The 14,950-nt window shown below is 43.3% G+C and overlaps 1 protein-coding gene across 1 annotated transcript; it reads left to right on the top strand.

The window, feature by feature from the left end:
• The first annotated feature begins 3,453 nt into the window (after positions 1-3,453).
• LOC119348856 (peroxidase 1-like) lies at positions 3,454-4,897 on the top strand. Its single transcript, XM_037616855.1, has 3 exons — positions 3,454-3,731; positions 3,805-3,990; positions 4,076-4,897. Exons 1-3 carry the CDS (start codon positions 3,522-3,524, stop codon positions 4,661-4,663), a joined length of 984 nt encoding a protein of 327 aa, XP_037472752.1. The 5' UTR covers positions 3,454-3,521; the 3' UTR covers positions 4,664-4,897.
• The last annotated feature ends 10,053 nt before the right edge of the window (positions 4,898-14,950 follow it).

Below are 14,950 nucleotides of genomic sequence, written 5' to 3'. Positions count from 1 at the left end.
ATCCCCACCTACTCCATGATGTCTGTCTTCACTGACTACGACTCATAGTAGAGCTCCATTCACGTAGTAGTCTAGCTTCATAGTTTGACGTCAACATAGGGATGTAGTTATGTAGCTTGTGATGTGGACTCGGATGCCAACTTCTGATACTTTTGGTATATGAATCGTGAATCCTTATGTTGCTTATTCCTCCATATATGAATCACAAAATCTTGTTATGCTCCCTTTTGTAGATGATATGGCATGAGGTGTACTCAGGTAGACGTCGAAGAGTCTATGATTCATGGGAAGCATGCCATGACCAAGTCAATCATTACAAAGACAATTTCTACAAAGGGTATGATACTACAGAGGAGGCGGAGCATGCTTACTCCAACTACTTGCTCCAAGAGGAGAGAAATTAAGGTACAGGTGGAGTTGGATGAATAACTTGTTTATCCTAATTGTGGTCTTGCTTAGTGTGATGCTTGTGTAGTCCATATAACATAAATTGGTGACATTGAGGTTTTAGTGACTACTTGGGACTTGTTATGATGCTTTTGGTACTTTTATGAAGAACTTGTGACTTGTTATGATCTTTTGTTTGTGTGATGTTTGTGGCACTGGCTATGATGTGGTATTGTCTATGGCACAATTTGCTATACATATATGTCTTTTGTTGTAGGGCAGATGTAGAAACAAATATAAGAAAACATATGAATTGATATTTGTTGAGTACACTACTCGGTAAAGAAGTATTACCAAGAACAAAGCTCGGTGAAATGGCCACGTGTTGAGCTCTGGTAGCCTAATCCATAGTTTGACAAGTACGTACACTTGCCGAGTATTGCCAGGACTTGCCAAGGCAAGGTATTACCGAGTGGGCCGTACTCGGCAAACAAAGAACTCGTAAAGACACGGTTTGCCGAGATCCTGCATTCAAATCTCGGCAAACAATGGAGGCCACGTGCCTCGCTCCTGGGCTTCCAAGTTCGTCGAGTCCCCTATTCAAGCTCTCGCAAAGTGTCTTACCACGTGGCAGTCGCCATCTCCATGTGGTCTATCAGGTGCCTTTTTTTGCCGAGTATCCCACTTAGAGATCGGAAAAGGGTTTGCCGAGTCCCTGATGGACGACCCTCGCCAAAGTGGGCTTTGTCTGAAGGGTTCGGGCCAAGTACCCTTAGCGGGGAACTACACTTAGCAAAGTCTCTTCTGAGTGGGAAATGTTGAATTTTCCTAAATAAAGTCATTTTGAGCGGTTCCGGCATGTGCCGGCAACCAATCCATCGTCCATGCATGCATTAAGATTCGTGCCACTGTGAATATTCTATTCTCATTTTTTTACTATAGTGGGATATACTCCATCAAATACAACTAGTAGCCCCCACCTTTGTCCCTTATATGCCAGGCTTGGCAACATGTGACAACCCACTCTCTCCCTTCTCCCACACATAAATCCATCCTTTTATTTCAATTTAGCTAAATTAAATTGTCCATATCATTTAAACTATATGTTTTTTTAAATAATTCATATATTTGATGTCATGGCGTCGAAGACCTTTAGAACTATACCAATCTTGGATACATTTCAAACACGTTTCAATTTCGATGTTTCACATTTCTTATGTGAAACAAACCCATTTCACTAAAAACATGTGAATTTGTTTTCAATAGAAATATGTGAAACCAGTCTATTTCACAGAAACTTTTTTTACCCCAATATGAAACTACAATGTCAACTTGTGAAACAGGTTATTTGAAATTGTGCAACCGTATATGTCAAAAGAGCGAAATATATTATTTTTGTGAAACAAGTAGTGGAAAGTGAAATGTAGGTTCTAAATTGTGAAATAGTAAATATAGAAAGTGAAATTGTAATGTATCTTGTGAAACTAATTTTTTGGAAATGTGTAGCAATTTATTTGAGAAGAGTGAAATATGTTATTTTCCAAAATGTGCAATTGAAATAAATGTGATTTTCTGAAACAAGCTAGTGGAAAGTGAAATGTGCGTTCTGAACTGTGAAATAATAAATACAAAAAGTGAAATTGTAATGTATCATTGTGAAACTAATTTTTGGAAATGTGTAACAGTTTATTTCAAAAGAGTGAAATAGGTTATTTAAAAAATATACAATTAAAATATATGTTGTGAAACAAGGTAGTGAAAAGTGAAATGTATGTTCTGAATTGTGAAATAGTAAAGGTGAATTTGTAATGTATCATCGTGAAACAGATTATTTCAAAATATGAAATATGTTATCTGAAAAATGTTCTAACAAAATAGATGTGGTTTTTGTGAAACAAGGCTATGAAACTGATTATTCTGATATGTGAAATATGCGTTTGAATTTAAACGTGGTCGAAAAATATTCAAAATTGATCTCATTTTAAAGGTTTTCTCACAAGAAGTTCAAATATAAAAAATTTCAAAAACGAATATATGGTTTAAAAGTTAAGGATGTTCAAATTAGCCAAGAAGAAAGAAATGGTTGGATTTATTGAGTGGAATAAGAGAGAGAATAACTCTATTACACTGTCAGACATGCATGTAAAGTAAACTGGTGGGGGCCTGTTGCTGAAGGAAGGGTGGAAATATGAAGATAGGAAATACGAAAGAAAAATGCAATACAAAGATACTTTTTTTTGCGAGAAAATTTCCAATCTATTCATCTTCAATCATGGCAGTACAACGAATACTAGAAATAATAAAAATTATATCCAGATCCATAGACCACCTAGCGACGACTACCAGCACTGAAGCGAGCCGAAGGCGCGCCGCCGTCATCGCCCCTCCATCGCCGGAGTCGGGCACAACTTGTTATAGTAGACAATCGGGAAGTCGTCGTGCTAAGGCCCCGTAGGACCAGCACACCAGAACAGCAACCGTCGCAGATGAAGAATAACGTAGATCAGAAAGATACTTGACCCACGTAGTGTTAGATGACAGCTTCCTATTGAAGTCACCTTGCCGGTATCTAGCGGAACCGTGCAATTTTACTTTTCGAGTTTTCAAGCACTCGGGGAACTTGGAAATTTCAGTACGTAGGATTTATTCGGGATAGCATGTGGCGCCGATACAAACATACGGACAATGGGATTTCCGTGTCTCGAACCACCAGTAGGTGGCAGTATTCACTCATTGCCCGTATCCTTTGTTGATTACAACTTGGCACCGCAGTTTGCTCCGTGATGGCTAATTAGTAAGTTAAGTGAGTAGATTGATGTCTAAAGAAAAGTTAGTGAATTGATCTAATGATGTGCTTCCGTCTGGCCGTCCGCCTCCATTATACGCACGGTGGCCGCCGGTGTACCTGCCACGGCAAAGATTCCGCAGAGTGCAAACAAGGAACAACCTATTAAACCATGCGAATTGAACCTGCTGCTCCGGAAGACAGCCCACCACATGCAGGCGTGGGGACACTCCGGCGCTATATATCTCCCGGCCGCCAGTCGAGCAGCAGCAGCAGTTCAAGCTTCCCCTGTTTAATCAGCCATCTAGCCATCGTCGTTTCTTGCATAGCCAAGGAGAGAGGCGAGAAGATGGCGTCGAGGGCTGCGACGATGGTGGCGCTGCTGCTCGCGGCGGTGGCGGCGACGTGCGCGCGGGCGCAGCTGCACGAGAAGTTCTACAGCGAGTCGTGCCCCAGCGTGGAGGACGTGGTGAGGAGGGAGATGGTGAGGGCGCTGTCCCTGGCGCCCAGCCTCGCCGGGCCGCTCCTCCGGATGCACTTCCACGACTGCTTCGTCAGGGTAAGCAGCATTTGCATGCATGTTGTCTGTCCGTAACCTGTTTTGTGCAGTGGCCTGACCACCGTGGATGCAGGGGTGCGACGGCTCGGTTCTGCTGGACTCGGCCAACAAGATGGCGGAGAAGGACGCGCAGCCGAACCAGACGCTCCGTGGCTTCGGCTTCGTCGAGAGGGTGAAGGCCGCCGTGGAGAAGGCCTGCCCCGACACCGTTTCCTGCGCCGACGTCCTCGCCCTCATTGCCAGGGACGCAGTATGGCTGGTGAGTAGAGTACCAGGCCATTTTGCAAATGACACGTTACATGTCGAAGCCAAATGCTAATACTGCTCGATCATGGTTTTTCCAGAGCAAGGGTCCATTCTGGACAGTTCCCCTCGGCCGGCGAGACGGCAGCGAGTCCATATCCAACGAGACCGACGCGCTGCCACCCCCGACCGCCAACTTCACCGTGCTCACCCAGCTCTTCGCCGCTGTCAACCTCGACGCCAAGGACCTGGTCGTCCTCTCCGCCGGGCACACAATAGGGACGTCGCACTGCTTCTCCTTCTCCGACCGGCTCTACAACTTCACCGGCATGGAGAACCCCAGCGACATCGACCCAACGCTGGAGCCACAGTACATGATGCGGCTAAAGAGCAAGTGTGCCAGCCTCAACGACAACACCACCCTTGTGGAGATGGACCCCGGCAGCTTCAAGACCTTCGACACCGACTACTTCAAGCTGGTGAGCAAGCGGAGGGGCCTCTTCCACTCCGACGGTGCCCTCCTCACCGACCCCTTCACCCGCGCCTATGTCCAGCGCCACGCCACCGGCGCCTTCAAGGAGGAGTTCTTCGCCGACTTCGCGGCCTCCATGATCAAGATGGGCAATGCCAATCCGCTCACTGGCAGCCAGGGCGAGATCAGGAAGAAGTGCAGCGTGGTGAACCATTAAATTACTCTAAGATCAGGAAGAAGTAGTACAAGGCTGTTTTGATTCAAGACCATCCCCTTCTCCGTGTAAATTACTGAAAGATTGTTATAGCTCCTTTCTCTCCCAAATCTTTTTCTTTTATTAGTTTATTGTTTCGATACCCACCGTGTTAATTTCTTGTATACACGACAAACACTTGGATATTGCCACATCCAACGTGCCGTCCGTTGTCACATGGAGATTCATGTCACGCTTACTTGTGTTGTCTAAGTTTGTCTTGTTTTATTTCAAATTGTTACATACAGTTGTATTTTTTGTTTGATCTCATAGCTCAACCTGACAATCCATCCCGTGGGTTCACTCGCCCATGTGCACCCGACACTAAGGAAAGAGAGTATCTGGCGACCGCAAAACGGATGTCGAAGGCTTTTTATCGGTGCCGTCGGCATACCTTCAAATACAGCGACTGTCTAGGTAAACCTCAGCCGTCGGCAAACCCCTATGTACGCCAACGGTGAGGTCAATGCCGCCGTTAGATCTATGCCCTCATGGGGGCCATGGGCAAATATATTCTTCTCTATTATTTAAAATTTCAAATCCATTTCTATTTTTAATTTAAATCTGACTTCTAAATTTAAACATATACAAATTATATATCAATTTTGGTAGAATTTTTCATATATTATGAATATCCACTTTGTTTCTGTTTTTGAATATGTTAAAAGGCGACCTCGTGTACTTTTGAAAATAGGTCCTTGTACTTTGTCAAAATTATTACTTGCATTGATGTTGAAAAAAAGGTTTTCCCCGCAAAAAAAGAAAAAAATGTTTTAGCATCAGAATCTTGAAAGGCTTCTGTTGGTATACTATGTTTGCAAACTTGGACGAACTGACATTATATTTGCTTTAAATTTTGCCGAAAACACCCTATTATTTTGACTTGTTTGTATATTTACTTTAAATTTTGTAGAAAACACAGCTCTCTAGTGTGACCCCCTTCACAGATGGCACTACCGCCTGCACTTAAACAGGGAAACTGCCAAGAGGGTAACCCGAAGGGAATCTTGTGATACGGTTGGCCCAAACTATGTTTTCAATGTTCCTATGGGCTGACCAAGCATAACCAGGTAGAAAAGTCCATTGGTGAAACACCGTCCGTCGCGAGTAAAGCCCTAGATTTCCCGGTCAAGCTGGAAGGATTAGGCCGCTCCAGGTCTTTAGAGGGCATCAATCCCACCAAAACTTGCATTGTATGCTAATACATGTCTAAAAGTGTGGTGGGGCGTGTAAATAGGTATTACACAGCCTAGGAGTGTGACCCCCTCCATGGACAACACTACCGCATGCACTTAGAGGAGGAAACTGCCACAGAGCGTAATCCGAAAGGAATCTTGTGAGAGGTTGGGCTCAAATTTTGTTTTTAAATGTACCTATGGTCTAGACTAGCACAACCAAGTAGCAAAATCCTTTGGTCAAATGCCGTCCATCACCGGTCCAAGGGGGTAGCATTCCCGGTCAAACTAGCCAGGTTAGGCCGCTCCGAGGTTTTCGGAGGGTAGCAATCCCACCAAAACTTGCATTGTGTGCTAATACATGTATAAAAGTGTTGTAGGATATTTAAATAGGAAATACACAGCTTCGGAATGTGACCCCCTTCATGGATGGCACTACCGTTTGTGTTATTATGGGCTACCAGGTAGAGAAGTCCATTGTTCAAATGTCGCCTATCGCTCGTTAAAGGGGGGTACCTTTCCCGGTCAAACTGGTTGGGGTTAGGTCGCTCTGGGGTTTTCGAAGGGTAGAAATCCCACTAAACTTGCATTTTGTGCTAATACATGTTCAAAAATGTGGTTGGATGTTGAAGTAAGCAATACACAGCTCCAGAGTGCGACCCCCTTCATGCATGACACTACTTTGTGCACTTAGAGGGGTAAACTGCCACGGAGGGTAACCCAGAGGGAATATTGTGATAGGTTGGGCTCAAACTATGTTTTAGAAGTTGCATGGCAATATATCTCGGAATGGCTATGGAAATGCCATAATAGGTAGGTATGGTGATTGTTTTGAGGAATATATAAGGAGGCTAATGTGTGATAGAGTGTATCATATCGCAGGGTTTGGATGTGCCTGCGAAGTTTGCACCACAACTCGAGGTCAGAAGGGGGCAATGCATGGTAACGAAGAGGCTAGCAAATTTCAGAAAGGTAAGAGTGCGTATAGTCCATGAACTCAAAATTAGTCATAAAGAACTCGCATACTTATTGTAAGAGTTTATTAGCACTCAAAGCAAAGTACTACTACACATGCCCCTAGGGGGATATATTGGTAGGAAAGGACCATCGCTCGTCCCGACTGCCACTCATAAGGAAGACAATCAATAATAAATCATGCTCCAATTTCATAGCATAACGAGAGACCATATGTGCATGCTTCGGGAATCACAAACCTTAATACCAATATTATTACTAAACCACAATTTACTACTAGCATGACTCTAATATCACCATCTTTATATCTCAAAACAAATGCAAGGAATCAAACTTCTCATATATTCAATGATCTTCATGAAAGTTTTTATTATATTCCTCTTGAATACCCATCATATTAGGACTAAATTCATAACCCAAGCAAATTACCGTACTATTTATAAGACTCTCAAAATAATATTAGTGCAGCATGAGAGTTCATCAATTTATTTAAAATATAACCACCGCCGTGCTCTAAAAGATATAAGTGAAGCACAAGAGCAACTGCCTAACTCAAAAGATATAACTGAAGCTCAAAGAGTATTCTAATAAATTCACGATTAATGTGTGTCCCTTTCAAAAAGGTGTGTCTAGCAAGGATGATTGTGGCAAACTAAAAGACAAATAAAGCAAAGACTTATATAATACATGACACTCCAAGCAAAACGCATATCATGTAGTGAATAAAAATATAGCCTCAAGTAATTTACGGATGAATTGTAGACAAAAGAGGGGATGCCATCCGGGGTATCCCCAAGTTTAGACGCTTGGTTGTCCTTGAATTTTACCTTGGGGTACCTTGGGCATCTCCAAGCTTAGGCTCTTTCCACTCCTTATTCCTTAGCCCATGGAAACTTCACTCAATACTTGAAACCTTCACAACAGAAAACTCGTGCGATCCATTAGTATAGTAAAACAAATCACCACTTTAGATACTATTGTAAACTCATTTCAATTTTATATTTGCATTATATCTAGTGTATTCTAACTTCATCATGGCTCATGCCCCCAGATACAATTCATAGATTCATCAAAATAAGCACACAATGCAATGAAAACAGAAGCTGTCAAAAACAGAACAGTCTGTAAAGATCCAATTATAGTCATACTTATGTAACTCCAAAAATTCTAAAAAATTAGGATAGCGTGGGTAATTTGTATATGAATCATGTGATTCATAATTTTATCGTGCTCTAGCGAATTTAAATAATTCTGCTACTGGACACAAAAGTTTCTGTTAATGCACTGAATAAAATCAACTATCATCCAAATCACCCCAAAGGTCTTACTTGGCACAATCACTAATTTAAAAACAAGAGCACCATCATAACAGAAGTATAATGGTGTATTTATTGCAAAACAGAAGAAAAACAAGAAAAACAAGAAATCCTAGGCATATTGCATAGATCTAGGTATTGTCATCTTTGGTTTTCTTTTCCATAGATGTGTTTTTATCGAAATGTTTTTCTAATATAACAGTAAATACATCATCCATAGATATTTTAACATTAGAAAGTTGACCATTTCAAATCCCCCTTGATTACCAGTGACAATCCAAGAATATTGTTGATTAACATCATTGAAAACTTGTTGGATCATACTCAAGAGGGAACTTACTTTTTAAGGTTCTCATCAAAGATATGATCATTGCGAAACAAATAACTTAATAAATAATAACTATTATAAAGGATCTCATCTATCACCGGTTTTTCACAGTTCATACCATAAAGTCAAATATTTCCCTAGCTTCCCACACTATTTGATCAAACTCATTCACGAGGACAAGAGTGGCTATCTTTTTAGCCCTAGGATTTTTTATAATAGACAACTCATAAAACAATCTTTGCAATGTAGGATGAGTATGAATAGAGCTTCTCTCAAGTTGAAGAACAAGTGCAGAAATAGCTTCTATGTAAGTTTTAGTTCTTTTAAGTATAGGAGCATCATCACAAGTCAAATTTCCAAAGCAAAGAATTCTTGGATGACACTTTTTCCTATAACATTCCCTTGCCCCAAGACAAAAGTTTTAGCATCCCAATTAGTGGAACTTCCAATTTTAGGAGTTCTACCATCATCTGTTTCTGCCGTACCAAAATCACTCATGATGAAAGTCTCAAGGCAAGCAAACAAAAGATCAAACAAGAAAAAGACAAATAAAAAGGCAAACAATTTTGTGTTTTTCTAAAAATGTTTTAGAAGTGGGAGAGAGGAAAAGGAGAGGCAAATGGAAAATAATGTAAATGCAAGAGATGAGAGTTTATGATAGGTACTTGGTAGGCTTGATGTAGATCCTCCCCGGCAACGGCACCAAAAATTCTTCCTGCTACTTCTTGAGCTTGTGTTGGTTTTTTCCTTGAAGAGAAAAGGATGATGCAGCAAAGTAGAGATAAGTATTTCCCTCCGTTGAGAACCAAGGTATCAATCCAGTAGGAGGAAGATGCAAGTCTTCAATAGTTGTACCTACACAAACAAACAAATACTTGCACCCAACGCGATAAAGGGGTTGTCAATCCCTTCACGGTTACTTGCAAGGATGAGATCTGATGGTGATAGATATAAAAGATAAGTAAAAGTATGAAATAAAATAAAAGTAAATAAATTCCAACAAGGTATTTTTGTGTTTTTGATTTTGTAGATATGAAAATAATATGATAAAAGATACACCCGGGGCCATAGTTTTCATTAGAGGCTTCTCTCTTGAAAGAAAGCCCATGGTGGGTAAACAAATTACTGTTGAGGAATTGATAGAAAAGCGCATAGTTATGATGATATCCAAGGCACTGATCATGTATATAAGCATCGCGTCTGAGACAAGTGTAAGGGCATATTTATCCCTAAGGTGTTTTGGTGATTGATAACAATGCTTTTGCGGACTAATCGTGTGCCTTGAGTATTTCAGACGCTTCGTCACTAGGCACAAGACGGTTTGGTACCCCTCGAAGACTATTGAAGATGGCGTTGTTCTACGTTTCTTTTCGGTGGATTTGAGTCATAGGAAAGGTGTACTATTAAGAGGGGGTCCGTGTTGGAAAGGTTCAGGTGGAATCATCACGTACACGTTTACTCCCTTTGCACCGCCTTTCCCTTTGCGCTTTGGAGCATCCTCCGTTTTCTTCGTATTTTGCAAAGAGAAGGATTCCTAGTGTTGCTGTTCTGAGGCATGCCGTAGTACTGCTCTTAGGAGCGGTAGTACCGCAGGCCCCAGCGGTAGTACCGCACGCCCTTGCGGTAGTACCGTAGGTGCACACTATAGTACCGCTCCTAAGGAACTATAGTATCGTGACCTTGGACCAGACTTAGCCGCTCGTGCAGTTGTAGGGGCGGATGTAATTTTTTACATCCGTGCCCTACGCGGTAGTACGGCCCCACGCGCGCGGTAGTACTGTGCGTCCTGGTCTAGCACAGCAACATGAGCGGAAGTAGGGGCGGATGTGATTTTTTACATCTGCTCCCTGCACGGTAGTACCGCATGCCAGGTGCGGTAGTACCGTGTCGGATTTTTGCACCGTTTGATTTTCATCGGAAGTAGGCACGGATGTATTTTTATTCATCCACGCCCTTCCCAGGCTAGTCCAATCTGGCCTTGCGGTAGTACCGCAAGGGGGAGCGGTAGTACCGCGTCAGCGGCAGTACCACCCTCAGCCTTGGCGGCTCAGGCCTGGACTAGCTCCTACCGTAGCAGCGGTAGTACCGCGGTCCGCCGCGGTAGTACCGTGAGCCCCTGCGGTAGTACCGCTTGTCTGGAGTGGTAGTACCGCAGGTCACGGGCTGAGTAAGTGGATAACGGTTGGATTTGTCTATCCACTATATAAGGGGTGTCTTCTTCCTCTAGTTGACTACCTCTTCCACTCCCAAGCTCCATTGTTGCTCCAAGCTCCATTTTTGCCCGATCTCTCTCCCTAGCCAATCAAACTTGTTGATTTGCTCGAGATTGGTTGAGAAGGCCCCGATCTACACTTCCACCAAGAGAAATTTGATTCCCCCCACTAATTCCTAGCGGATCTTGTTACTCTTGGGTGTTTGAGCACCCTAGACGGTTGAGGTCACCTCTGAGCCATAGTCCATTGTGGTGAAGCTTCGTGGTGTCATTGGGAGCCTCCAATTAAGTTGTGGAGATTGCCCAACCTTGTTTGTAAAGGTTCGGTCGCCGCCTTCAAGGGCACCAATAGTGGAATCATGGCATCTCGCATTGTGTGAGGGCCTGAGGAGAATAAGGTGGCCCTAGTGGCTTCTTGGGGAGCATTGTGCCTCCACACTGCTCCAACGGAGACGTACTTCCCTTCAAAAGGAAGGAACTTTGGTAACACATCCTCGTCTTCACCGGCTCCACTCTTGGTTATCTTGTGCCTTTACTTTTGCAAGCTTATTTGTGTTATATCCCTTGCTTTCTTATGTGCTTGTTGTTGTTGCATCATATAGGTTGCTCACCTAGTTGCATATCTAGACAACCTACTTTGATGCAAAGTTTAATTTGGTAAACAAAAGCTAAAAATTGTTAGTTGCCTATTCACCCCCCCTCTAGTCAACTATGTCGATCCTTTCAATTGGTATCAGAGCCTCGTCTCTTTATTAAGGCTTTTGTCGTCTGAAGAGTATGGTTGACACCGTAGACGGTGTGGAGGAGCACTCTAGTGTGAATCCAAGCTTGTCTACGGCCGATGGGGGAACCGCGGTTTCTCGTGAGGAATTCAATGTGGCTTTGGACACATTGAAAACCTCCATGACAACTGAGGTTGAAAGCATGTTTAATAAATTCTTAGAAGGACTTAAACTATCTACCTCGCCGATGAAAGTGGGTGATCCCACTAACAAGGTGACGGATGCTAACTCCGACAAGGGGGAAGCTACTAGTGAAAAGGGTCCTTCTACTAGTGGTAGAAATGGCACCGGCATCTTTGCCAATGTGGAACCTCCAATTTATGGAGGACCGATTCCCTCTACTCATTTAAATCATGCCGGCGCTCCTCCTAAGATTGTGAAAAATGAAGACTTTGATTCTTGGGTTTATCGCTTCAAGCGTCATTTAAATCATGTGAATACTAATCTTTGGAGAATTATTGAAGAAGGTTTCCATCCACATGACCGAAGCAACTTCACCCCGAGAGAAGCCATGGATAATCAATTCAATGAGAATGCTCTCTTCATCATTCAAGATGCGGTTCCACCCGAAGATCTTCCTCATCTTCGACCCTTCGCCATGGCCAAAGATGCATGGCATTATGTTGTTTCCCTCTATAAGGGAAGCACAAGCATTCAACGCTCCAACTATGAAGTGGTGCAAGATGAAGACGATGAGTTTACAATGAAAGAAGATGAAGAACCTCGTGATCTCTTTCGGAGAGTAACCAAACTCGCGGTCGCACTTAGAGATCATGGGAGCAAGGACACGGATGACAATTGGATCAAGCGCAAGTTCCTCAAAGCAATGATGCCTTACCACAAGGCCATGTCCTCCATCATCCGTCAAAGACTGGACTTCCACTCCTTGACCTCAAATGAAGTGTTGGATGAGTTTGTGGCAATGAGGATCTTGGACAAGACCGCCGACAACGCGATGTTGCATTCTCAAAGAGCAAAGAAGCCCAACCTTGCCTTGAAGGCCAAGGTTATTGTGGAAGAAGAGGAACAAGAGGAAGGTGAGGAGAGCAACCCCGAAGATACAAAATATGATTATCATGAGCACATGGCTCTTGCTTCAAGGCAATTTTGGAGCAAGAAGAACACAAGGCCCAACTTCAACAAGAACAACTCAAGTGGGTTCAAGGGCAAGCAACGTGTGAGAACATGTTACAGTTATGGCAATGTGAGCCATTTCGTTGTGGATTGCCCTTATGAGAAGCGGGAAGATAATGGTGGCAAGATCATCCGAAAAGACAAAGCCAAGTCCTTCCCAAACAAGAACAACTTCACCAAAAAGACTCCTACTCGAGGGTTGGTGGTTCAAGAAGAATACCATGAGGATGACGATGATGATGAAGATAGTGAAGCCATGGCCATGGCCTTCGTTGCCATTGCCAAAACTCCACGGGTGTCCCTCTTTGACTCGCCCAATGAGAACATCACCACCAAGTGTCTCATGGCTAAAGCCACCAACAAGGTAACCCCCAACATCAAAACCACCATCATTACTAATCCCTCCTTGACGGATGGCATTGATGAAAGTGAGGGATCTAATGAGGAAGTAAATGAATTTGAGTCTTTTATGAGTAAGCTCAAGGGCAAATCCAAGAAGCACTTCGTTGCTCTCCTGGAACAACTTGGTGAAGCCAATGACATGATCGAGGCTCATGAAGAAACCATCTCTAAGATGGAAGGTCATAGTTGTGACTATGCCGATGAGATATCGGATCTCTCTAATGCTCTTGAGGAAGAGCGTGGGCATCGTTTAGGTCTTGAGGAGTCACACAACGATGACCATGCTAAGTTAAAGAAAGATCTTGATCATGCTCTTGTTGTATCTCCTGTGCTAACTTCCGAGAAGGCTAAACTTGGCAATAACCATGCTAGACTCAAGGAGGAGTTTGATATACTCGACAAGGCCCACAAGGTCTTGAAGGGTGCTCATGCTAGCCTCAAGGAGTCTCATGATCAACTCCAAGTGAAGCTAACCAAAGGAAGAGCCACTTTTCCTCATATGGTATTAATTGATAATGAAAATGCCACTAACCCGTGTTGTGAGCATGTGCACCTTGTGGAGGGGAATGCCAAGTTGAAGGAGCAACTTGAGAAAGGCCTTATTACGTGCATACAAGGTGAGAAGAACCTCAATGACCTTTTGAGCAATCAAAAGGAAGTTGTGGCCAAGGAGGGAGTTGGGTTCACACCCAAGTCCAAGAACAAGAAGAAGAACGACAAGGCCAAACGACCTCCCCCTCTCAAGCACACTTTTGTGAAGGAGGTTGAGGGTGCTCCTAAGGAGAAGAAGAACAATGTGAAGGGTGGTGATGTCAAAAAGGGCAATGCCACCCCTCCCAACAAAGCCGGCGACTTTAACCCTTCTCATGTGTTGTGTCGTGCTAGTGATGGGCATGTTTATGCTAAATTTGTTGGTTCTCCTTATGAGTACATTGAATGGTCTATTTGGGTTCCTAAGACCCTTGTTACTAACATCAAAGGACCCTTTAAAAAATGGGTACCTAAAACCAAACATTGATCTCTTGTAGGTGTTTGCTTCCGGTGGGGGATCATGGTTGCTCGATAGTGGAGCAACAAATCATATGACCGGAAGCAAGGACTTGGTGGTCGACGTGCACAAGATTCCTTCTATTCCCACCAACGTCGAGTGGGGTGATGCCTCGTCTTCTAAGGTATTGAGTCTTGGCAAGGTTGTCATTTCTCATGATCTAACGATCGAGAAAGTCATGCTTGTTGAGTCCCTTGCTTACAATCTACTTTCCGTTCGTCAACTTGCACTCATGGGCTTTGCCACTTTCTTTGATATTGATACCGTGGCCCTCTTGTGGAGCAAGACTCTTAAAGTAGCCTTCGTTGGGCATGTCGAGAATGGTCTTTATGTGATTAACTTTTCGGAGCGACCCACTAAAACCGCGACATGCCTAATGGCTAAAGTTGATGTGGTATGGCTTTGGCATCACCGTTTAGCCCACGTCAATATGACATCTTTGCAAAGTCTTCTCAAGGGGGACCATGTCCGTGGACTACAAATGTTAGTTTTGCCAAAGATCATGCTTGCAGTGCTTGTATCGAAGGAAAGCTTCATGAGAAGGCTCACCCTCCCATGACTGTCATCTACTCGAAGAGACCCTTGGAGCTCCTTCACATGGATCTCTTTGGGCCTCCATCCTTTGATAGTCTTGGAGGTAGAAAGTATTTCTTGGTGATTGTGGATGATTATTCAAGATACACTTGGGTATATTTCTTCAAGAGGAAGAGTGAGACTCAACAAACCGTCATTGACTTTGCAAATGAAGCTCAACGACAACATGATGCAAAGATCTTGATAATAAGAAGTGAAAACGGCATCGAGTTCAAGAACTACACCTTGGATGAGTTTCTTAGTGATGAGGGGATCAAGCATCAATATTCTGCACCTTATACCCCT

This window comes from Triticum dicoccoides, chromosome 1B (assembly GCF_002162155.2).
Source record: "Triticum dicoccoides isolate Atlit2015 ecotype Zavitan chromosome 1B, WEW_v2.0, whole genome shotgun sequence".
NCBI classification, from domain to species: Eukaryota; Viridiplantae; Streptophyta; class Magnoliopsida; order Poales; family Poaceae; genus Triticum; species Triticum dicoccoides.
The sequence above is the reverse complement of the archived record's forward strand: the minus strand, read 5'-3'. Positions and strand labels throughout refer to the sequence as shown.